The sequence below is a fragment of the Paramisgurnus dabryanus genome, chromosome 8 (genome assembly GCF_030506205.2).
Source record: "Paramisgurnus dabryanus chromosome 8, PD_genome_1.1, whole genome shotgun sequence".
In the NCBI taxonomy this organism is placed as follows: Eukaryota; Metazoa; Chordata; class Actinopteri; order Cypriniformes; family Cobitidae; genus Paramisgurnus; species Paramisgurnus dabryanus.
Genome location: NC_133344.1, coordinates 9,964,662 through 9,989,867, shown reverse-complemented (window position 1 = coordinate 9,989,867; position 25,206 = coordinate 9,964,662). Strand labels below are relative to the sequence as shown.

General features: G+C 37.5%; 4 protein-coding genes across 7 annotated transcripts in view; all 4 read right to left on the bottom strand.

Annotated features, from left to right (window-relative positions):
- Positions 1-382: 382 nt before the first annotated feature.
- On the bottom strand, positions 383-1,777 carry cldn8.1 (claudin 8.1). Its single transcript, XM_065282209.2, has one exon. The coding sequence runs from the start codon at positions 1,621-1,623 to the stop codon at positions 796-798; it is 828 nt and encodes a 275-aa protein (XP_065138281.1). The 5' UTR covers positions 1,624-1,777; the 3' UTR covers positions 383-795.
- Positions 1,778-8,006: 6,229 nt separating this feature from the next.
- Positions 8,007-9,378, bottom strand: cldn8.2 (claudin 8.2). Its single transcript, XM_065282207.1, has one exon. It carries the CDS (start codon positions 9,298-9,300, stop codon positions 8,416-8,418), a length of 885 nt encoding a protein of 294 aa, XP_065138279.1. The 5' UTR covers positions 9,301-9,378; the 3' UTR covers positions 8,007-8,415.
- Positions 9,379-13,935: 4,557 nt separating this feature from the next.
- On the bottom strand, positions 13,936-14,610 carry LOC135771877 (claudin-8-like). Its single transcript, XM_065282229.1, has one exon. The coding sequence runs from the start codon at positions 14,605-14,607 to the stop codon at positions 13,936-13,938; it is 672 nt and encodes a 223-aa protein (XP_065138301.1). The 5' UTR covers positions 14,608-14,610.
- A 6,750-nt stretch (positions 14,611-21,360) lies between these two features.
- tiam1b (TIAM Rac1 associated GEF 1b) overlaps positions 21,361-25,206 on the bottom strand; it is an 89,862-nt gene continuing 86,016 nt past the window's right edge. For all 4 annotated transcript variants that reach the window (XM_065282145.1, XM_065282147.2, XM_065282144.2 and 1 more), the window contains 2 exons: positions 23,080-23,252; positions 21,361-22,999 (listed from right to left, as the gene is read on the bottom strand). In XM_065282145.1, the coding sequence (XP_065138217.1) occupies positions 22,479-22,999; positions 23,080-23,252 (694 nt within the window). In that variant the 3' untranslated portion in view covers positions 21,361-22,478. The remainder of the gene's footprint in view (positions 23,000-23,079; positions 23,253-25,206) is intronic.

The following is a 25,206-nucleotide window of genomic DNA, read 5'->3' as shown; positions in this document are numbered from 1 at the left end:
ATTAACAGTTCAGTTTCCTGGTTCTGTTGTACTAACATAAAAAACCTTGGGTGTGTCCACATAAGGGACAGTCAAGACAATAGCTGTCTTACATTTCACAGCGGCTGCCTATCTATCTGAAGCCGCAGGGTATAAAGATGCCAACGAAACAAGAATATGCTAGAGAAAAACACAAGCACCTGAATACATTAAAACACCTGTGACGTCTCTAGAAAACGTTTCATCTGACGCATACAGATGAACAGATTCCACCTGAGAATTATTATTACATAGCAATACACAGTAAAACCTAAAACAAATGTACATTTAAAAAAAGCAATTAATTTCCGATTAAAGTTTGTTGTCTCAAAATGAACTTTTATTCTTCACTTAAAAAAATATTTACCATTAAACACTTTTAAACTTAGTAATTTATTTATTTAAGTCAGCTTTGATATAATACAAAACATCCCAAACTTTACAAAAGCTTGAGGGTAGATCTATACTTTACAATGAATCATATAAAAAAATAAAAAACAATTATTCATAGTCACATTTTACATCTGAATTACATCTTTTAAAAAACTAAAAGTACAAAGATTATTTTAATTCTGTTAAAACGTTTTCAAGAAAAATGAAATGAGAAAGGATAAAATCTACGATAAAAATTGTATGTTGAAATGTTTAAAAAAACTATTTCTGAAGGGCTTTTGTTACCAAAAACCCATGTGTCCAGGTCCATTTAGTCTTTTTGTTTTTCTCTCTGTCTCTTTTCACACACATACAAATGCAAATATACAAGCCTTTGAAATGTCCTCACAGGTAAGCGACTGCGCTGCGGGCAGATGGATGTCTGGTTGGCTGTATAAAGGAGTGCTGTCTGGACGGCTGTATGAACGACTGTTGTCTTGATGTTGGGTAAGACGGTTGTGCTGAAGGTTGAATGAATGACGGTGGACCGGACGGATGGCTGTAAACAGACCTTGCCTGAGGATAAAAGGTCACAGGTTGGGGCTGATAGGCCACGTATGGGGCGGCGTTTTTGTTGTAAACGTATCTCTGATCCGGGCCCTTGTCTGAGGGTATGTTACAGCAGGTAAAAATGCATCCGCCGGCAAACAGAAGAGCAGACGACACCCAACCGATATAAAGGGCCTCTCCGAGCTCCCTACGTTGGGCGTCGAGGAGTAAAGGGTTATAGAAATCCTGGATGATCACGTGACCCGTCCAGGAGACGGGAATGATGCAACAGAGGCAGCCCAATAGAATCATAATTCCAGACACGACGAGGACCATGCGCTTGGCTCTGTCGTTGTCTTGGATGCATGCCGTGCATTTCATGCCCGCGATGGCGATCAATAAACCCAGACCGGACAGAGCCACGGAGCAGCACATGAGCCCACGTGCGGCCTGGAGGTCAGGAGAGAGGGCCAGCAGCGAGTCGTAGACTTTACACTGCATCCGTATGTTCGCCTGCCTGAAGCAGTTCATCCACAAGCCTTCGTACCTGATCTCCATTGTGATGATGTTCTCTCCAATGAAGGCCGTCACCCGCCACATGGGCATCCCGGTGCTGGCTGCCGCCCCGATGAGCCCTAACAAGGACAAGCCCATTGCCACGATCTCCAGAGCGCCGTTAGCCATTACTCCTGTGCGCAGCAGATGAGAAGGTCAGATGTGAGAAGAGGTTTCGAGCGCGAGCCTTACCCAGAAATGTTTTGCATCCCACTGGAAACGGGAGCTGATAGGCGATAGATCACCTGTTCCCAGCCTCCACCCTCCGCAGAGGGAGGGAACACTGGGGATGGTTGCCATGAAATTAAATCCCCTGTGAGTGTTTGTGTGTGGTTTTGTGTTGCTCTGTGAGGAGAGGAGGAGCGTGTCAACGTTGTTGCTGTTTGCTCAACAGGTTCCAGTTTCTTGCATGCATCCTGTTAAGTAAGGAAACACATCTGATGAGGGTGACCGTACAGCCATACAGGCAAAGCACACGGTCATGCACGCGGTCAATGTTTAACACGGTCGAAGTCGTGCCTCATTAAATCGCTGTTCGAAATGTTCAGAAATCTTTTTGAAGTCAGCTGATCCCTTTATGTTTATGGTTTACTTTGTAACTCTTTACAATAAGGTTGCATTTGTTAACATTAGTTAATGCATTAGCTGACATGAACTAACAATTAGCAATACCTCAACAGCATTTATTAATCTTAATTTATCTTAATTTTAGCATTTACTAACACATTTTTTAAATTAAAAGTGTTACCTGTTAACAGTAGTTAATGCACAATGAACTAACATGTGGACCATTGTATTGGCATTAACATTAATTAATATATGCTGAAAAACTATATTGCTCATTTTTAGTTCACACTGTTGATTGTCAAAAAAAATTGTCAAAATATGTACCCCAGCTGTCACTAGGACAGCACCCTCTAAAAAGGTCCTAATATGTACCATTAGGTACTATTATGTAGATACTAATATGTATTATTGATGTACTATTTGGTACCAAAATAAACCTCCGATGTACTAATATGACCTCTTTAGGTGCAAAGCTGTACTTTTTGAAAGGGTAGAGCCCCATTGACAGATGGGGTACATATTTTTTACCATTCTTTTTCTAACAGTGCATGTTAGCTAATGCATTTACTCATGTTAACAACTGCAACCTTATTGTGAAGTGTCACTGCTTAATTTTTAGTTAACCTTAAAATAGTGTGAATGGTATAATGACACTGTTTCTGAGGGTATAGGCCTTTAAGTAATGTATTTAGGGCTTTTTGTTCCTTTATTTAGACAGGATAGTGGAAAGTGATGATTTGAGGGGAGCGGGATCGGCAAAGGACCTCCTAGATGAGAATCGAACTCGTGTCGCGGTGAGCACACTGGTGCTATGTATGTTGGCGCACTAACCATGGGGCTATCGGTGCCAACTGGTTAACAGGCCTTTTTAAAATGATGTTTGGTATGACAAGCATCTGTTTTGTTATTTGTCAGACTCTTATGTATGACATACAGGGTTCCCACATCTTAGTTGACTTCAAATTTAAGGACCTTTACTGGACTTTCCAGGTCCAATACCCTCAAATTCAAGGACTAAATGTAGGGACACATTTCAAGTGAGAGCAAGGTTACATCGTGTTACCTTTAAAGATACATTGTTACAGTTCACTTTCGAGGGAACTCGCGCTCCGTCACTGCGGTGTCACTTTTGGGACTCCTCCAGTGTCTGAATGTGTACATCAAATTCAACCAATGGTGAGGCTTAAAGGGGACAGAGAATGAAAAAACATTTTTACCTTGTCTTTGGTGAACAATGGAAGTCTACCCGCATTCACGAACATACAAAAAGTGCTAGACATGCTAAACATCTCAGTCTCATAGAAATTCCTCTTTTAGAAATGTCAGCCAGAAAACAGCCCAATCTGAAAAACTGATGCTTATGACATCACAGGCATCTCACTGGCCCTCCACTTTAAATTAATTGGCTACATTTTTTGAGTGGCAGCAAAGTCAGCCAATCAGTAATGACATTGCAAGTTAAGCCAGTAGGGGGAGCCAAATAGGTACCCCGTTCAATCATTCTATGTCACCTTTAACGACAAAGACAGGGTGACACGGGAGCCAGGAAGTATATCGCTATCTGAAATATTGCCATAGACGGCGTTACAGGGATGCAGGAATTATGGCAAGGGCAACGCAGTGTCTCGTTCCATTTTCAGAGAACAACAGTTACATACGTAACCCGAGGCATTTTCATGTTTCAAACACAACTATGCAAAAAAGCATTTTGGTATGAATCAACATTCGCATACAGAAGATATAAGCATTTACAGTTTAGCACGTTATCCTACACTAACTTCTTCCACCCTGAAGCTATTTTGGGGATTTTCGCCTGGATTTGGCCTACCCAATTTCAAAAGCTTCCCATACCCACATGCAGAGGTTTACATACAAAAGTTTGGTGTCATTTTACAGGAAACCCTTTGAAATTACATAAAACACTGTTGAAAGTGCTAAACATGGTTGTATGTGATATCAGTCCTCTAATAAACACAAAAATAAATAGGCGCTTTTTGATGGCTTTTTCTAAAGTTTTTATTTGATAGTATATAACTCTGGCCCTGGGTATCTCAGCTCCCTGCAGACAGTTATTTTACTCCAACTGAAGGGAGGAATAATACCCTTTTTGTATAAAATTTCTGCCTAAAAACATTTGAAGTGTCCCCATAACCACATACAGTGGAACAAATGCAATTTCTTTATATCATTTTAAAGAAAACCCTTTGAAGTTACATAAAAAGCTGCTGTTTGTGACAAATATTGTTATTTATGTTGTTTTTCATATGATGAAACACCAAATTTTATTTTTTATGTTGTAAACACTGTCTTTGATAGTGTATAACTCTGGTTCTGTGTACTCTAGCAGACTGCAGACAGTTCTGGTTGTTACCAGCAGCAGACAGTAAACACCCCCCAAAAAAGAATGAACTCTTTAGCATGTCGCATTCAAAAGTTATTCTTATTTTACTGAAGGGTGTGAAAATACATTTTTCATATAAATATAAATTTTTTGTTTGCACATATAATAAATAGCAAGGGATTAATTGTGCACACAACTAAAGAAAATGCTGTGAATGGACTCATTGTTTAGAGTAGGACCTAAGAGAAAAGATGGTGTATCATTTGTGGCTATCTGTGCTATCTGAGGCAGTTCACACTCAAGTTTCACATATGTTTACAAAATACCATTTTTTACCTTATTATTCATTCGATGATTGTTGGATATGTGTTGATATTAGAACAAAAATAATGCTGTAGCCTTATTCCTGAGAGTGAGAGCTTTCATTTGATATAAGACTTGCCCATGTTTGTCATATTTGAAAAATATGAAATATGTGAATATTATATGATATCAAAAAATATTGGGGGGGTGATAGTGTAAATTAAGTGTAAATAACTTTCTTACAGTAAAAGATATGTCAAAGTGATGCATATCTGCAGAAAGTAGAGACTCTAAGCTTTCAAACAGTATCTCATATGTGTTACTGGGGTCCATGACGGACCATTAAAGATTAAAAGAATCTTTTATATTAAGTCAAAATACGAAATTTTGGACCCGGGACAGGGTCCTCAGGGTTGAAGAGGCTAAACAGGGAATAATATGGAATTTTTTTTCAAAAAACTTCCCAGGGCCTTGAATTCCCCCCCCCAGATTCACAAACTTTCAAGTATGTCAAGGACCCGTGGGAACCCTGGACATACTAATGTCCTGCACTGTTTATGTTATGGACCTTAACACCAAAAAAGCACCTACTGTTTGTAGAACCATACGTTGTGCTATAGATCGCCAATTTTTGCACCACTTATGGTTGTACGTACATAGCACCATTTGACTAAAGATAGGTATAGCACTTAAAGTGGTTCTCCTATGATAATGAGCCAATGAACCACTTTTAGTGCAATTTAGCACCATTTTATAACTGGTGAAAAACCCATATACAGGGACCAGAATATCACACACCCAAAAAATGCAGCATGAAGTTCAAACAACTTTATGTTATGCAAATCAATTCAACCTTATTTTTTAAATTTTGACTTGTGATAAGTTGACATAACTTCATTTGTTAAGTTAAAGTAACAAAAAACATTTACGTTGATATATCACCCCAAAAGAATAAGAGATAGTATTTGCACAGGTAAGCATCACTCCCATTGTTTCAGAAAATCCAAAACAAACTTGTTACATCTGCAGGCAGGAAGGCTTGGAGGAATAAAGCTTTGTTTATTAGTTTTGTTTAGCCAGAGGGTCTGAATATGGAGAATACTGTGTGCTTAGATTATTATTTAAACACAGTGTGTTTGGATAATAACATGTGACCCAGTCTGTAAAAACATCTGAAGTCATTTTCTGTGATGACTACATATCAGCTGCGTTTCCATTACCCTTTAAATTTGCTCAAATTGGAATTGCGGCCAATGGAAACACGTAAATTTCATAAAAACTCAAATTTATCACAAAAAATGTATGCTAGCATGAAGCAATTTGGAAAATTTGTATTTCGCCAAACTGCAATGAAAACAGTTTATTCGAATTTTCAGGTCACCTGATGCAAGTAAAAACAAACGGCTTTTGTGGAACAAACGCAACTTAAACGGTAAACTCCGTGAAGAATCAATAGCAACAGAGTCCTTTTAGAGTAGTTTATTTCTGATAACAAGCAAATTTAACAACAAGTAGATTACTGTAGCTCAAATAATAGCTAAGTGTACCAAAAACTAAACTAAGTTAACGTTACTGTGTAAAATGTGTATTATATAATGTATACAATCTTAACTACAGATCGGATGCCAAACCTCCCTTCACATAGCGATGATCCATGATCGCCATCTTCCCTCGTCATTATTTTCGACGAGGTGTTTGCTCCAGAGTCCACTTTAACAGCTAGTCAGACCCTTAAACAAACAGAGACCGGAAGTAAAGCTACGCTTATACACGTAATTGCGTCACCGGACGTGCATTGATGAAACCGACTATAGACCGTTTCAGCAGTAACAACATAAACAAGCGGCTGTCGCGGTCCGCACGTAACTTCCGGTAAACTCCGGTAAGAATAAATAACAACAACGTTCTTTAAACGTAGTTTATTTATATAACAAGCATAAAAACAACACATAGATTACCTAGGAAAACAAAACATTTGTTATTTTCGACGAGGCATTTGTTCAAGAGATCAGTTTAGTAACTAGTCAGACCATTAAAAAAACGAAACCGGAAGTAAGGTTCGGATCCAGACGTGTATCAGGTGCGTCCCATGAAACCGTCTATAAGAGACTTCCTTACAAATAATGTTTGAATAACACTACAACTCTTTTGATTTAAAATAATGTACTGTTACCTCCAAGAAACACCTATACACTTCAAAAAATGACTTTCTAACTTAGTATTTTTGTCTTGTTTTCAGTATAAATATCTAAAAATTCTTAAATCAAGATGTATTTTCTTGATGAGCAAAATGACCTAAGAAAATAAGTCAAGTTTTTAGACAAGAACTATACAATTTAAGTGAATTTATACTTAAAACAAGCAAAAATATCTGCCAATGGGGTGAGAAAATTTTGCTCGAATTGTTTAAGAAAAAATAAATATTATTTCAAGATTGGCAGATATTTTTGCTTGTTTTAAGTATAAATTCACTTAAATTGTATATTTCTTGTCTAAAAACGTTCTTAGGTAATTTTGCTCATCAAGAAAATAAATCTTAATTTAAGAATTTTTAGATATTTCTACTGAAAAAAAGACAAAAATACTAAGTAAGAAAGTAATTTTTTGCAGTGTACGTTGCCGCTTGGCATTAATGTTTGAATAATACTCTTGCGTCTCCTTCGGGTAAAAATAATGTCTGCGGTAGATGTGATATAAGTAAACCTATACAACATCAGTCAATGTGTTGTTTGGAATCATATATCGTGAGATCATCGGTTATCATTGGTTATTGGAAACGCTGTCATTTTGGAAGTGTTTTGGCGACATTTAAAAAAATAACGCAAAGGTTGTGTGCAAATCTGCAATGGAAACAGCTTTTGTCATTGGTTTTTGTTTTGCTACATTAACGCATTGTGTGAAAATATAATCTTGATATCTTTAAAATTTACTGAAAGATTGAAATCAGTGTGTAAAATAAACTTTGAGAACATTAGATGATGACACCTTAACCTGGATTTTACAGACAGGGTTATATATTGATGAATGTTCCTCTCTATTTTTACACAGTAACTCTCTCTACTGCTGTTTGGTTTATTTGCATTAGGGGTGTGACATTATTTCTTTCTGGAACATTTCCTCTGACAACAGGAAAGAAACATACATGGCCATTCTGAAGCGCAACAAAGAAAAAATCCTGAAACTGCCTCAGCTGGTTTTACCGGTGCCAACAATGCACACCTGAGAAACAAGCAAAGCGATGTTGGGTCACATTCATGACAAGAATTCTCAGAAACCGAGAGACGATGTTTTCAAAGTCAAATTTAAACCAGGAAGTAGTTTATCCAAAGTTCATCATATACATGTTTATTTAATCTTTTTCACAAGATTATAGCTAGACTAGTGCTTTAGAAAATGTACAAATTTAAAATACACAACATTAAAACAAACACAAAACAAACATACAATTATGTAGCCAAGCAAAACGTTTACAGGTCAATGCAACTGTATGTGGAAATATCCCACATTTATGAAAAAAAAATGTTGCTGTATCCTAAGACACAATTTACATTATTGCTGAATTATATCTTAAAATATCAGAATCAAGAAAATACAACACATTCGCTCACATAAACACATAATAAACAATAAGGACAAAAAAATAAGGCCATCTCTTGATGTACAATCCAACATTTTCTCATTTGGAGAAGTTTGATTCGAGCACAGCTCTCTCACTGTCTGTATTGCGGTTGGTTATAGACTGTTGGGACTGGAGAATAAGCCGGCTGATAATATCCGGGCTGATAACCGTACCCAGGTGGATATCCATATCCGGGCCCGTACGAGTTGTTATAGGGGGCTGAATTGGCCCTATACAGCACAGAAGCCATGTCCTCTTTGTCCTGGGTCCGTGGAGCGTGCCGACACAGCAGAATCACTCCAGCGCAGAAGAGCAAAGCTGAAGTGACCCAGCCGATATACAAGGCTTCCCCAAGCTCCCGGCGCTGGGCGTCGATCAGCAGAGGGTTGTAGAAGTCCTGGATGATTACGTGAGCCGTCCAAGAGACGGGAATGATCGTGGTCACGCAGCCGGCCAGGAACAAGCACCCTCCGCTCACCAAAACAATGTGCTTGGTCTTGGGACGAGAGTCCACGAATCGGGTACACCGCATGCCCATGGATGACACGATGCAGGCGATGCAGGACAGAGCAACGGAGGCGCACATGAGACCCCTGGCGGCTTGAAGGTCGGGAGGAAGGAACAGCAATGAATCGTACACTTTGCATTGCATACGGATATTGGCTTGTCTGTAACAGTTCATCCACAATCCTTCCCAACGCGTCTCCATGACGATGATGTTCTCCTGGATGAAAGCAGTCACCTTCCACATTGGGAGGCCTGTGACGGCCGCGACGCCGATCAGACCGAGGAAGCCGAGGACCAGAGCCATAAGCTCACAGCATATGGCATCCTTCCTCTTCTTTTTTTCGAGCTTCAGCTGTTGCTCGTAAGCTTCCGTTGCGGCCTTCTCATCCGTGTAGCCCGTGTACACGCTGGCTCCGTACGGTTTGCCAATCAATGATTTGTCTGCGTAAGACCCGGCGGTGTAAGACATCTTGGACAGACTAAATGCTCTCCAATCCGTCCTTCACAGGTGCTGCTTCTCAAACAAGACTGGAACGTCTAGATGAGAAAGAAGCATTTACAGGCAAGTAAAAAAATGTTAATGATGTTATGTGATCAGACCGGTTAACCTGCCCTCCCATCATCTGATAAACACTTCGAAGAAAACTGGCGAAACGTGTTCAAATGAATCAACAGAGTTTTCTTTTCAAATTCTGCCGTTGGGTGGCTTCAAAGTTTTATTGAATATCAAGTGGAGTGTGCTTAAGATTTAGTTGAAGTGAAAAAGCTGATGAGAATTAAATGAGATGTAAGAGTAAAGATTAAAATGTGTGATTACTGAAAATCTCTCATAAGAAAAATCCCAGATCTGAATTATTTCTCACAGACATTATGGGAGAGCAAATGGAAACCTTTGCTTAAGTCTCCTAAGACCCAGAAATCTCACAAATTTCTTCTTTAGTTTCAAAGATCTCAACATCACAAACTGAGCTCAGATTTGCCAGTCTGCAATCGAAAGTCAATATTATTGAAGATTTCAATATGCAACCTTGGAGTCATAAATCGCATGGGTATATTTGTAGCAATACATTGTATGGGCGAAAATAATTTTTATGCCAAAAATCATTAGGATATTAAGTAAAGATCATATTCCATGAAGATATTTTGTACATTACTGTAACCATATCAGAAATGTATTTATCATTAGTAATATGTGTTGCTAATGATTTAATTTTAACAACTTTAAAAGCGACTTTCTCAATATTTTGATTTTTTTGCACCCTCAGATTCCAGATTTTCAAATAGCTGTATCTCAATACAAAAAATGGACGTGTCACGCTGGGTTCAGAGCAGCCAAGCAATTTGGGCTATGCTGGCAAGACCAAAGTATGGGGAGTTTTCAAAACTTTCAGGGGGATTAAAAGTATTTTTATTATATTATAAAGTATTGGATGATGAATACAGACGCTGCTGTGGCCTCCATTTCACGTAACTTGAACTGTCTACCTACAACAAGTTACCTGACTTAAAACACACCTGACATTCCAACTTGTTCCGACACACACAGTACAAGCTTTTCGACAATTTAGCTTTTTGTGCTTGTTTGGATGGCCCGTTTCTATAGACTGTTTCAGCAGTAATAACATAAACAAGCGGCTTTCGTGGAAAACACGTAACTTCCGGTAAACTCCCCTAAGAATAAATAACAACAAAATCCATTTAAAGTAGTTTATTTATATAACAATAAAAATAAACAACATGAAGATTACCTAGGAAACTAAACCATTTGTTATTTTCAACGAGGTATTTGTTTAAGAGTTCAGCAACTAGTCAGACCAACAAACAGAAACAGGAAGTAAAGTTCGGACCAGACTAGGGCTGTTCCGAATACCATTTTTGGAGCTTCAAAGCTCTAGTAGAAATCAAATCGAATATTCGAAGCTTCGGAAGGTGGGGCTGAACATATTTTTCTCTTTAATAAAGGCAGGAATCTCTGTGTGTGTGTCTGTCTGTCTACAGTTTTATTATGTGGCGGATGTGTTGCTGCGGACCCAAGGGAGTGTAGTGCCTTTTTTTCGTGCAATATGGACATGTGACACGTTTAGAATTATTAACTTTTAAAATACTACAGAACAGCACAAGCCGGAAGCGGCGTGCCTGTCACGCGTCCTGCGAGAACAGCATTAGTGAAACAAAACACAAGAGCAATACTTTTAATAAGGTAGCCTTAAATTTTTCTAACAAACAAACACTCCTGTATCAGAAATTAGCAGCACAATAATTACTGACAACGTAAAGGGTAGGCTATTTAAATAAAACAACGAAAATAAATGAACGAAGTTCAACAAACTGTAATAAAACGGTAGCATACTTTCGAAATAAAGTTTATTTATAACACACCATCCAATATGTTTTTTTCATCAGCAGAACAATAAAGAAGATATTTTGCAGAAACCCCAGTGCTCCGTCATGCAAGTCAACCGATCCGCACACTTTAAGAGCTAAAGCATATATATCCAGTACAAAAGTAATCCCCCATAACTCCGTGTGACATATTGACGTCTTGTGAAGCAAATCAATCAGTTTTTGCAAGAAACTGAACGTTATTTACAACACTATTAGCGTGAATGCCAAAGCAGGAAGCGCGCTTTCCGATTGAGGCGATCTCTTCCACTGGTGGCGTTTGGTGGCTGTTGGCTATGGATGTTGGTCTCTCTGCGCCACCTATTGAGCGGGAGCGTGAAACGCACTTCCTGCTTGGCAAAAGCTCTACATTAACGCTGTAAAATATTTATTTATATATATTCGAATCTCAAAACTGAAAATCGAATGTCAACCCACGGAACGAATATTCAAATATTCGAATATTCTGGTCCAGCCCTAGTAATTGCATCACCGCACGTGCGTCCGATGAAATTGTTTATTGGCTGCGTGGGTAATCGTCACAGAGCGCAGCCCAAAAGTTTAGCTATTTTGGTTGACGCAACAACAAACCCTCCTCCCGCGGCGAAAGCCACTGAAATGAATGGGTTTCATAGTGCAGCGCACACCACGTCCTGTGTGAAAGCGCCATTACACTGTAAAAAGTAAAAGTTGGATTGACTTAAAAAATTACTTCAGTCGGTAACACCTAAAAATGAATTTTAAATTTTAAAGTTGATAATAACTAACATTTTTAGGTGTAACCAATTAATTATTATTTGTAAGTTGATCCAACTTTTAACTTTTTATACTGTAGTGTATGACAAGATTTATGGTCCAAATTTCTCATTAAAATTGCCCAAATCCAAAAAATTTCATATACCATCTACAGTGCATTCATTTTACAGCTCCATAATCTTAATGCATGTCTCTTTTGTTTTGATTTCTATTTAATCTAAGCAACTTTAGGAAAAACATCCGAGACAAAGCTGATACTTAAATGAAACACAACTGAGAACCAAATCTTGAGAGTCTCCTTTTGATCCACTTTAGAAACAAATATTTAAAAAAAAACACATTTCTTCCCTATAGATAAGATCAACTGAAACAAGGATGTCTATTTTTGACTTAAGTGAGTCTTGATGGGTTAACAGAGTTCCTAATCTACATGTAGACTAGAGTTTCTTTCACCTGCTGCATATCAGTGAGAGGTCACAGGTGTGTCACAGGTGTTCTCGGGTAAGATGCTGAACCTGAATCGGTGTTAAACAGATGATAGAGGGAGAAACCTGAGAGGGCTTGGTGTCAGTCTACACACAAACACACACGCAACCACACACACACAAACAAACAAATATACGCACAAATGCACTCTCATATATCTCATCCATCAATCTCCAGTCTCACATCAGCAAGCTTTACATTTAGTTTCACTTACAGTAAATAAAAATATGCAGGTGCTGATGAAACGGTGCGGCTTGTTTTGAGTGTTTGTAGATACAAATCAGCTCATGTAAAGAATGTGTCTAAAAGAGATGTTGTTTTCTGCATGTTTCCCTGTCCTGTATACATTGTGTGGACAGTGGAGTGCATGCTAATCAATATGAACTAAATAAAGTTTTAAACAATAAAAACAGTGTGTTTTGTAAAAAAAAAATAAGTTTAAATAATAATACAAAAGGTTTAGGATTTTTGGTAATACTTTACAATAAGGTTGTATTTGTAATGCAGTATTACTTCCATAGCATTTATTTATTTACTTAATTTTAGTTGCATTTTAATTTACTAAAATATTTTTAAGTTAACATTAACATAAGTTAACATTCGTTAATGCAATCAACTAACATAAATAATTGAATTTGCATTAACATCAACAAAGATTAATAAATGATGATAAACTGTATTGCTCATTGTTAGTTCCACTCTCAGAGAAAAGTACAAAAGTTGTCACTTTGACGTTATCTTTCTAAAAGGTCATAATTTTGGTACAAATATGTGCCTTTGAGGTACCAGTAAGTATGTCTAAGGTACCAGTGTGTACCTCTGAGGTACCAATATGCACCTTTTAGGAACATACTGTAAGTGTACTTTTTGAAAAAGTACAACCTCAGTGACATCTTTTGTACATTTTTTCTGAGTGTGTTAGTTCACGTCTGCTTAGGTCATACGGAAATGCCGCTTTGTTGGTAGAATCCATTAAGATTCTGATAAAAAAAAGTGCTCATTTACTAAGAAAACGTATCAAACAAACTTAGAGGGTTTTGCATCTGAGCTCTTCAAATACAACCTTACAGTGTTACCAGACTTTTTGTGACTAAAGACCCAAATAATCTTTCAGTTTTTTCTCTCGAATTTCAGAAGAGATCTCAACACAGTGTCTTAAACTGTGCTCAGATTTGTGAAGAAACCAAAGTCTGCAAAAAGTCAAAAGATAGAGATCTCAATATAAACATGATTTCATCCAAATGTTTCCACAATGTTTAAGCATAATAACAGTTGATTCAGATTGTTTTTAGTAGGAGTTACTAACTTTAATTTAGCCAAAATATTAAGAGTAGGTCTCTTTTGCTGGAGCAGACAATTTTTATACATACAACTTACAAATCAGACAATTTAAAAGAAAATCTGGCAATAAATTAAAACTTAAAGTAAGTAAAACCGGAGAGGTATTTGTAGAAATATATATCAATTGTCATTGGTGTTGTCAGACATACTGACTCTTCTTGTAAGAGCCAGAGGGTGTCCGTTCCAACATTGGCATTCCCGCTTTCTTTTCCCTTCCAGGGATGTACTCTTCCTCTTTCTTGTTCTGGTCGCTGGCATACTGGAAGAATAAGATCACCCCCACTACCATGAGTAAAATGAAGGTGGCAAAGCCCACATACAGAGACTGTCCGATCTCAAATTTTTGCGATTCCACCACTGCAGGATTGTAGAAATTTCTGACGATGGTGTGTGTGGACCAGGCCACAGGGATGAGAGAAGCCAGAGAGGCGACAATAAACAGACAACTGCCAACCACCTGGATCACATTCTTGCCCCTGATGTTGTTATTACAACTGTTTGTCCCACTCATTCCAATGATGGATACCAGAATGGCCAGAAAAGCCAGCATTATGGCTGTGCACATGAGGCCACGAGCTGCCTGGATGTCTGCTGGTAGGATGAGCAAAGAGTCGTAGACCTTACATTGCATGTTAATGTCCGCCTGTCTTATACAGGCCATCCACAGCCCCTGCCATTGCGTCTCCATTACGATGAGGTTGGGGCCGATGAAGGCTGAGACCTTCCACATGGGCATCACGGCTGTGGCTATGGTCCCTACAAGTCCAATGATGCCCAGCACCATGGCCAGGATCTCCAGTTTACCCTTCATGACGGCACAGCGTCCGTTGCGGAAGCTGTTGTTGAAAGCATAAATAAGAATAAGGGAACACATGCTGGTTTTGATGTACATCTGTATCTGATAAGAATGAGATGGGAGGGTTTTTGCCATCAGTGTTATGCTGTAACACTGGTTTCTCACAGCTGATAAAAATAAATATTTTATTGCCTTGACAATGCTCTAGCTTTTAACACCTCCCTTCAGCTAGAAAGGATTGATGTGAATTAAAACTTCTTTACAGATTGAAGTTCTCTGTAAGACTCATTTCATTGTAGTTAAAAGTCATAAGTTCTTTTAAAAAGAAATGTTTCAGTCATTTTTTCATCTCAATAGTTTAAGGTGCCCACAGATGTTCGGGGAGTGCACTCCAGATCCGAAGAGCGGCAGAACAGAAAGCCCGATCACCCATGGTGCTGATCTTAAAACTGTCATAATCAGACCATTGTACTCCCTGACACCGCTTTTAATTGGTTTAAATCACACCTCACTAACAGAACAGAGTATATTTCACTTGGAAGTGCAAGGTCCCAGCAACACACAGTCACCTGTGGGGTCCCTCAGGGGTAAGTCCTTGGCCCTGTCCTTTTCATCATTTACATCATCCCTCTTGGCTATGTCTCATATGTCTCTGAAGTACCCACCAGTGCATTTCCATAGATGCACTGGTGGGTAAGAAGGGCGACCTTATATTCAATCCTGACAGAAACAGGAAGCCAGTGAAGTGAATGGAGAATGGATGTGATGTGGTCGTATTTATGCACTCTCATCATGATCCTTGCAGCACTATTTTGAACATACTGCAATCTCTGTAAGCTTTTGTTAGAAGTGGGGGCGGCAGTGGCTCAGTGGTTCATGTAGGTTATCTACAAATCGGAAGGTTGGTGGTTCAATCCCCGGCTCCACCTTGACAAAGTGTCGAGGTGTCCTTGAGCAAGACACCTAACCCCAGCTGTTCCCGACGAGATAGATGGCGCCTTGCATGGCTGACACCACCGTCTGTGTGGATGAATGTGAGGCAAAATTGTAAAGCGCTTTGGATGGCCATGGGTCTATGAAATGCTATATACATGCAGTTCATTTTCATTTCCAAGTGAGTTACGATAATCCAGTCTGGAGGAGACAACAGCATGGACCAATTTTTCAGCATCTTCTAAAGTAAGAGTGGATCGGAGTTTTGCAATATTTCTGAGAAATCTTGCAAAGGTTTTTGATATGGGCTTCAAATGTGAGTTCTGAGTCAAATCTTACACCAAGATTTGTAACAGTTGTGGAGAGGGGAATGTCATGACCAAATATAGTTAAACCAGTTATGGAGGAAGACTGGGTTTGATCTGGGATGCCAACAAGAATTGCCTCAGTTTTAAAGCTGTTTAACTGGAGGAAGTTGTATTTCATCCACACCTTTATCTCATGCCAAATAGGGTGTGAGTGTTGCAGAGGTGTGCGTTTCCATTTTTATGTACAGTTGTGTGTCATCAGCATAGCAGTGAAATGAGACATAGCCAAGGGGGATGATGTAAATGATGAAGAGGATAGGGCCAAGGACTGACCCCTGAGGGACCCCACAGGTGACTGTGTGTTGCCGGGATTTTGCACTTCCAAGTGAAATATACTCTGTTCTGTTAGTGAGGTATGATTTAACCAATTAAAAGTGGTGTCAGTGAGTCAAATGGTTTGATTATGGCAGTGAGCACAATGATCTGATTATGACAGTTTTAGGGCGGACTGGAGTGAGAGGTTTATTACAGTAGTAATCAGAGGGCTTAGGACAGAGGCGTTTACTTTCACTAGATCTGTAGGAAAAGGGTCGAGGGCACAGGTGGTGGGTTTCATTCTTTTTATTATCTTCTCAACCTCTTGCTGTGAGATTTCTGGGAAGCAGTGTAAGGGCTCAGAGAATGAAAGCTATGGATAGTCAGGGTGGATAGTGGTGAGGATCCTGAAAAGATAGAATGAATTGAGTCTATTTTTGTTTTGAAAAAGTCCAGGAAATTATTACAGTGCTCTTCTGTAGTTTCTGTAAGTAACAATGTTTATGGTTTGAGTAGATGATTTATGGTGGAGATGATTTATCTTTCTGTCTGTCTGTCTGTCTATCTATCCTTCCATCTATCTATAGTAGACTGTCTGTCTACAGTCTGTCTGTCTGTCTGTCTATCTATCTCTACAGTAGTTTCTCTGTCTGTCTGTCTGTCTGTCTGTCTGTCTATCTATATCTACAGTAGAATGTCTGTCTGTCTGTCTATCTATCTCTACAGTAGAATGTCTGTCTCTCTGTCTGTCTGTCTATCTATCTATCACTACAGTAGAATGTCTCTGTCTCTGTCTATCTCTACAGTAGACTGTCTGTCTGTCTGTCTGTCTGTCTGTCTATCTATTTATCTCTACAGTAGTCTGTCTGTCTGTGTCTGTCTGTCTGTCTGTCTGTGTGTGTCTGTCTGTCTGTCTGTCTCTCTACAGTAGAATTTCTGTCTCTCTGTCTGTCTGTCTATCTCTACAGTAGAATGTCTGTCTGTATGTCTGTCTGTCTGTCTATCCCTACAGTAGACTGTCTGTCTGTCTTCCTGTCTGTCTGTCTATCTATTTATCTCTACAGTAGACTGTCTGTCTGTCTATCTATCTCTACAGTATTCTGTCTGTCTGTCTGTCTGTCTGTCTGTCTATGTACAGTCTGTCTGTCTGTCTGTTTGTCTATCTATCTATCTATCTCTACAGTAGAATGTCTGTCTCTCTGTCTGTCTGTCCTTATGTCTACACTGTGTGTTGTGTTTCCATGTTTTATTGGGTCTTTCCATAGACATAATTACTAGTCATACACTACAAACTATATATTATACCATCCCCTTTGTTATTGTTTACTTATCTATCTAAATGAAGACATTCAACAGACTTACTGTACTAGTGATAAAATATAACCCTAACTTACACTCATAACTTAAGAGTCTAACCCTAATATTTTCAGCATTTTTATAATTTACGAAAAAAACTTGATTTACTATACTTTTATATTAAACAAATAAGGACGTCCCCAAAGGGAGGATTTGCTCAGGTTTGTCAGGTATTGCTCACTTTTGGGCTCAAATATGTTCTCAAAATAGATATGTAGGCACACAAACACACATGCACGCACACACAAACACACAAGAAAGGGAACTGGATGCCGGCAAAACAGACCTTACCAGACACACAAATAATGAGTAACACAAAAACAAAGCCATTGGTGCAGATGGGTTGATCTGATATCTCACCACCCAGCGCATTAAAACTAGACTTAAGAAGCTTTACTTTTAAGTAGCCTACTCTTGCTACTCATGTTTAATTTAATCTAATTTAATCTTCCTGTAGGTTACTCATAGAGCACTGTAGGGTTCAAAATGTTCGATCCCAGGGATCACATACTGATCAAATGTATAGCTTGAATCCACTGTAAGTCACTTCCAAACACATAGTGTGCAATACATTTGTATTTATCTTTGAAATAAACAGGTGTATTGCAATACATTCTTTAACCTGAAGGATTTAGATAAAATGGTTGAAAAAGACCACAGTGAGCACCTCATTTTTCATATTATATAAGGATTCACAGAAAACAGGAGTTCAGTTGACCTGAACTAAAATGTCAATACAACACTGCAAGTTGGACGTTCACTTAATAGTCAACAGAAACCCTCAAACCTGTCTGACAGGTCAGCCTGTGTGCAGTGATGTCATCAGTTTCAGGTGTAAACACACACACATACACACAGCCGTGCGACACATATTTTACTAATACAAATATTAACATTATTTAATATTTACCACATTTAAAACAAACACTCTTATATGATGTTTCAGTTTTTTGGGCTCAATTATCGAATGAGATTTTATTTTTTCAAAACAATAAGTTTAGATCTCTAAACAATTCTTTTCCTGTTCACATCAGATTGGAATTTCATATTGATTAAGATTTAAGCAAATTGCAAGTGTTTTGTGCAAACAGTAAGTACAGGTATCTACACTTTGTACAATAACTAAATGCATATATGGCTTGTTTATCAAAACTGATGAGTTGATTCTCAATGAACTGTCAAACTCTTCACAACATTCACAACAAGTCATCACATTCAAAATTATCTGTTCCAATATCTGTCTACATGCATGTAGATTCCACAAATATACATGTGTAATGTCTCCTAAACAAATGACCTGCTATCGCAACAAAACTGGAATCACAACAAATCAACCAATCAAGTTTGAGAGCATACAGCATATGTATTTGCCAACAACACAATCATACAATTGTTTGGGAATGGTTGACTGTCACAACCCTGAACAGAAGCAACATGCTTGTGGAAGAGCAATGGGATGATGTGTAGGAATACTAGGAATCTCGTTTTTTTTTTATTACAGTTTTTCTCAGTCGAGTTTCTCAAATAACTCTTAAATGTGCAAAATAATGCATACACTTTGCACAACATCAAAGATTTCCTGCAAAAGCCTGTAACTTGTTCAAAATGCAGTTGATCTAGCAAAATAATATATTTATGTCAGTGTAAGTCATTGTAAATGAACATGGCTTCACTTTAGCCACTGTTTCAATTTCAATAGTATGAAGTTAATCATTCGTTTATGTTGAACAGAGAAGTCACATTTACACATTTCAACTTTTTTGTGTAAGATCGTTACACACATTGTGGTATTGAATAAATCATATTACAAATAACAAATAACAAAATTAAAAAGGTTGGCTGCATAATGCAAAAAAAAAAAAATCTAATCTCAACACAAAACGTTTCTACTGATGGACATCCTGATGCCCCAGGCTTCTCATCCACATCACAACAGATATCTTTCCTCGCAACATCACTTATACAGTCATCTAACACTTCACACATTCACTCCGCTTCAGCAATTTATCAATTAAGTTCACATTTACAGACATCTACAAAAACTATTAAGGAAAACCATTCTGCATGTCATGACTTATGCAATGGACTAATTCCTAAATGCTTCACTATTCAAAAGAAACCAGTACAGTGTATTTTGATGGAAATTACATAAGCAATTGAAAATATAGCAAACAGCAGAAAATTGTAAATAGATGCATGATTGTATAAAAGCATTTGCAATTTGTCCAAAACAATGAGAATTTGCTTTATGTTGTGCACAACTGACTTGATGATGTGGAGGTTGAATAAAGTGTTTTGAAAAATTTATTTCTGATGTGAGAAATTCTCCAAAGTGACTGTGGAAAACTATTATGTTTGTGCGCCCCCTTGCGCACATGTGTAAAACTGCAGCTATTTATTTCAACACTCGATGAAAAACGCAAGGTACCAACACTTTTTAGGAGTTTGGGATTGGAAGTAAGTTAGCTACTGTAACACATTCACAGTCTGGGAATAAAATCGGTAGGTTACATTTATATTATATCAGTATCAGTTTTAACGTTAGTAAACTGCAGTTTGACTTACCTCGCTTTCTCCTGAGATATGGGGTCGTCTGTACTCGTCTGCCTCCAACATCATCCAGAGGTTAAAAATATGAATGTATTAATATTAAAAAACGCCAATTTAACATCTATTTGACCGAAGAAAAACAACGGAAAATGTCGTAAATCAAACTCATGACGGAAGCCTTGAAGGACAATACTCTTATGCTGCTACAACACAAATGTATTTTAACTGGCAATGAAATTAACCCATGTATTTAAATTGAAAATAAATTATAATATTTATAAAACGTATTTATAATACTTATTCATAATATTAATTCATTCATTTATATTTATTTGCATAAGCACCAAGGCTGAACAATATAATAGGCAAGGCTGAGTTAAGTTAGCACCGTGAAAACGCCTCGTGGACACAGTGCGTTGATGTTTTTCGTAAGGTTAAATCTTCAAAATATTTATATTTATTTGTGTTATTAATGAGAAAAGTGCGTGCATGATCAGGGCTATAAAATCCCTTATACAATTAAACTAATAATATAAAAAAATAAAGCTTTAAAGTAACATTTGGTTACATAGTTTTCTTTAAATGATAATTTATGTAAAACAGTTACACATTTGTGACAACATCTAAATAATCTTAGTAAATAACCTGCCTAAACGCAGTGTGATAAAATTTTTTGCATCTCTACTGCATATGTGTGTGCGTGCCGGGCGTGTGTGTGTGCGCGAGAGAGAGAGATGATGTCACACAGCCCGGAAGAGAGAAAATCTTTCATCAGCTCATAAATCTCAGTGTCAGATCCTAGTTTTTGAGAGATTGACTGTCTCTGTCTCGTGTTATATTTCACTTATAACTTCAGAATTTCAGCCCAGACATTTTGCCTGCAGCTTTGAATCATTCAGGTTGTAAAACTCTAAGGACTGATAGTTATACATAAATGGCAAGACCACACATACATACACACACGCACGCACACACACACACAAATCGAAACACAAGTATTTTATATTAATCCTAAAAATTAAGCATGTGTAAATATAGTCCCCTCCCCAAAATAGCATTTTGGAAATGTATGGTAAATTAAAATGAATTTCTTTGACTTCTATTATTGCAATAGATGACAAAACATTGAACATTTTTGAGCAGTATAAGGCCAAACATGTTTGTCTTAATTTTAAAATGTATTTTATTTATAGTTGTCACTTGGTGTACAATAATGTTCATTTACTGTTATTTTTAGAGCACCTGTGCTGTGTCCATACCGGAAAAGACCAGGACTGAATGTTCCCATGAATCACAGGGTTCTGGATTTGGTTATATATACGAAACAAGTTTATTTAATATAATATCAATTCACAGCTTTATTTACAAACTAAAAATGCAGTCTCTATAGCTCAAAGGGGAACAATTTAATGTAGAATTTAATATCATTAAAATAATTTCCAGTGGCTTCTCTTGATTGCATTTAGCAAATTTTAAATGGTGAAACAAAAAAACATAATTATTCGTTCAACTGTGAGATGCAGTAATAAACAGAAAAATACCTAATAAATTATACAGTAAACATTTGGTCTATGTAATGGCTCAGATTCTTTTTTAAGGAATTGTGTGAATGTGAGTTTATACTGTAAAGGCAGAAAATGTGTCAATTATGAGCAGAGCTAAATTACAACAAACCATGTAAAGCAAACTTTAACAGAACAGTCCATCAGCTAAAAATCATATTGCATTTTTTTCCAACAAAATTCAAGTAAAACAGGACATAGTGACCTAAAATGAACAGTAAAAAAATCGGGAAAAAATTATTAAAAATTCTGTTTTACAACGGCATTATTTTGACCTGAGATGTGCACATCTAAATTCATGAATATTCAATACGCATATATATTTCAGGTCAGAATACTGCGTAGTATGTACATTTAAGTCTAAAAGAAATAAACATTTATATATATATATACAAACAACAAAAACAGCATATACAGCTTCTCTGTACAAATATGATGTTCAACAAATTAAAATGTAAGATATTATCAGGCTGTTGTTCTCATATATGAATGACATAAATAAATATCAGCCCTTTCAAACTCATTAAAAACACTTAGAAATGAACAACAAAGAAATGTTAAAAGATTTGGCAGACGTTGGTGGTCAAACGTATGAAGCTGCCAACGGTTAATGTGCAATTGTACGAGTCGATTAAATCTATTGATTGTACCGCCACATTTTTCCAGGCTTCTGATTGGCCACAGCACACATACAGAGCTCATCTAATGAGTTTAAGTGTCTACAGTGGATAAGCGTGATATCATACAGCTATTTCTGAAAGAATGTCTAACATTCAGAATATTAGCGTGGATCATGCATCGCTAACGTACTGGCTGATTTATTTCAGCAGGGAGCTCTTGCTTTATTGTCTCCTGAAGTGTTTCAGGTTTGAGGTTCATCTTGCGTCTCGTCGTCCCGACGCACCCAGATGACCTCATCAGGCAGCGCCTGCTCGTCTACGCTGGCCACTGACATGGCACACTGCTTTCCTACATCAGACAGCTTTGCATGCTGGGTTTTGTGGTCTCTGACGTCTTTCTTGCTGTCCTCATCTCCTCCCTGGCCCTCCTCGTTCTCCTCCTCCTCAGCAGTGTCTCCCTCCAGCGAGAGAGCGGAGAGCGGGCCCTCGGTCGAAGGGCTCAAGGCGGACTGACAAAGCTCGTCGTCGTCGCTCAGAATGTCCGACTCTTTCACGTCCTGTTCCTGCTCCTCGTAGCGCTGAAGGTCGAATTGTTCCTCCACCCAGCGGTCCGTGTCACCGGCCGGATCTCCGCCCTGCTGCTGAGAATGCTGGGAATCGGGGGAGTCGCTGTCGGGTTCGGTGTCGAAAACGATGTCCGTGTCGATGGTGAAGCGATTTCGCACCAGTTTCCTTCGGCCCAGTGTGCGAGTCGGGGCAGAAACTGAGAGAAAAACAAACAAATTTAAGCTCACAGGAACATGTCATGTTAACTTAAGGTTTTTTAAATGGTTACGTGTGTACCTGCTCTGTTCATGGCCGGACGGGCTCCTTTAAGAGCGCACAAGCGTTTTCCTCCGAAGGGAACGTACTGCTGGCTCAGAGGAAGACTTTCTGTCTTCAACAACTGACGACGCTGTTTATCTCTTAGTATGGAGTGAACCGTCTTCAAAAAATCTTTCTTACTGTCTGGAGAGCTGAAAACACAGAAAACATCAGCATCACATTATTAGCATCACATTATGTACAGTTTTTTTTTATTTAAATTAGTCGTATTAATTCAGAACGCATTTTAAACATTACTTCACATTTCAAATGGTTATAAATAGAAACTATACTTGTGTAACAGAACAAACAAATTTTATTATAATGTACGACACATTAAGGATGTGCACGGTTCCACCACCAGATGGCGACAAAATTCTTATGGTGGTCAAGCATCACTAAGGGGCGGTTTATAGGTTCATCCAGGACTAGGCCTTAGCTATGTTAGGACATTTACCTAGTTTTAACAAACATACCTTACAAAATAACATTACTGGTGTGCATCTTGAGACAAAACAATGGCATTGGTATATTATGATTTAAAAAAAAATTTGAAATACGTTTTTGGTGTCCCCAGAGTACATATGTGAATTTTTAGCTCAAAATACCCCATGGATAATTTATTATAACATGTTCGAATTGCCACTTTGAAGGCGTGTCATAAAAAAATGCAAATGAGCTGATGAAATGCAAACACTGATCACCATAATGGTGGTTTGTTGAAATTAAAATTCAGTTGTGCCGTCAATTTTTTCCCTCTCTCTTTTTCTGCACTAAATGATCGTGACGTGGTTGGATAGTGCAGATTAAGGGGTGGTATTATTGTAATTGGCCTTGCCTGCATCACAAAACAGGCGAAATCTATTTTTTCACATGCTTGCACAGATAGTTTACCAAAACAAAGTTATTGGGTTGTTCTTTTTCAGCACTGGGGACCCTATTATAGCACTTAAAAATAGAAAAAGTCAGATTTTCACGATATGACCCCTTTAAGATATTTTAGTGCAAGCTGCTTTCAGTTAGGACAGCTCAAACATGCATTTTAGTCACGTCTAGACTTAAGCCCTGTCTGGGAGTCTGCCCCTATGTGTTTAGTTAAGGTTTATTAAGTTAATTCTAACTAGTAACATTCTAACATGTTACTGTCAGAGTAATGCAGACTACAGATGATCCAACATCTATAAAGAGATGACGCCCATCCCTATGAGAACTTCAAATATTACATATAAACAAATATTACATATTTAATACCCTTTATGATCACTTGTTGCTATAAGATACACGCTAATTTAGATAATTGTAAACACTACAATTTATACTATCTAACATCTTCATTTTCTGATATTAGCATTGTTAAATATATAAGCATATGCATCGTGAAAAGTGCTTTACAAATGAATGTGAATTGAATTTAAGCTATGGATAATAAATGTTAAAATGTATTTTTATCATATATGTTATAATTGTGTGGCTAAGCCCATTCAGCAAAAAAATACATTTCTCTGGACAAAAATATGTTTTAAATATATGCTAAATACATTTTGTAGAATGTAAAGCTTAATTAAATATATTTTTGAATTTGAAAGTAATTTAGTTTTAACCTTCATATATTAAAAAATATTTCATAATGTATTTCAGGGCAACAAATGCATTCCTAATTTTATAACCCATACAGCACAAAATATATTTTTCCTGGCCAAAATATAATGTTTGTAATGAAAAGTATGTAGAAAATCAAAAATGTATACAGGAAATTAATTTTAACCTTTTTAAACCTGTTCTGTATACAGGTTTGTAACATGCAAAGTTTTTCTTACAAATTCCAGTGCGAAGTGACTAAAAATGCTAAAAATATTAATATATTTAAAAATATTTTAAAAAGGACCAAAAATATGCTGGTGAAAAATTAATTTTGTAAACATTTGTAAGATATATTCCTGCAAATATTTTTGGACATTTAAAATTATATTTAATATTTTATATATTTGCTGTATGGGAGAGGTCATTTTTAAAGACTTAAAGGTATATTATACGAGTCCTATATCATGTACCAGACTACCAGGCGAAACTTGGGCATGGACTATTTTGACATGGGCCACTAAGAAC

Bases quoted from the DNA above. Each gene is read 5' to 3' on its own strand.
- cldn8.1 (XM_065282209.2), bottom strand. From the start codon at position 1,623: ATGGCTAACGGCGCTCTGGAGATCGTGGCAATGGGCTTGTCCTTGTTA.
- cldn8.2 (XM_065282207.1), bottom strand. From the start codon at position 9,300: ATGTCTTACACCGCCGGGTCTTACGCAGACAAATCATTGATTGGCAAA.
- LOC135771877 (XM_065282229.1), bottom strand. From the start codon at position 14,607: ATGAAGGGTAAACTGGAGATCCTGGCCATGGTGCTGGGCATCATTGGA.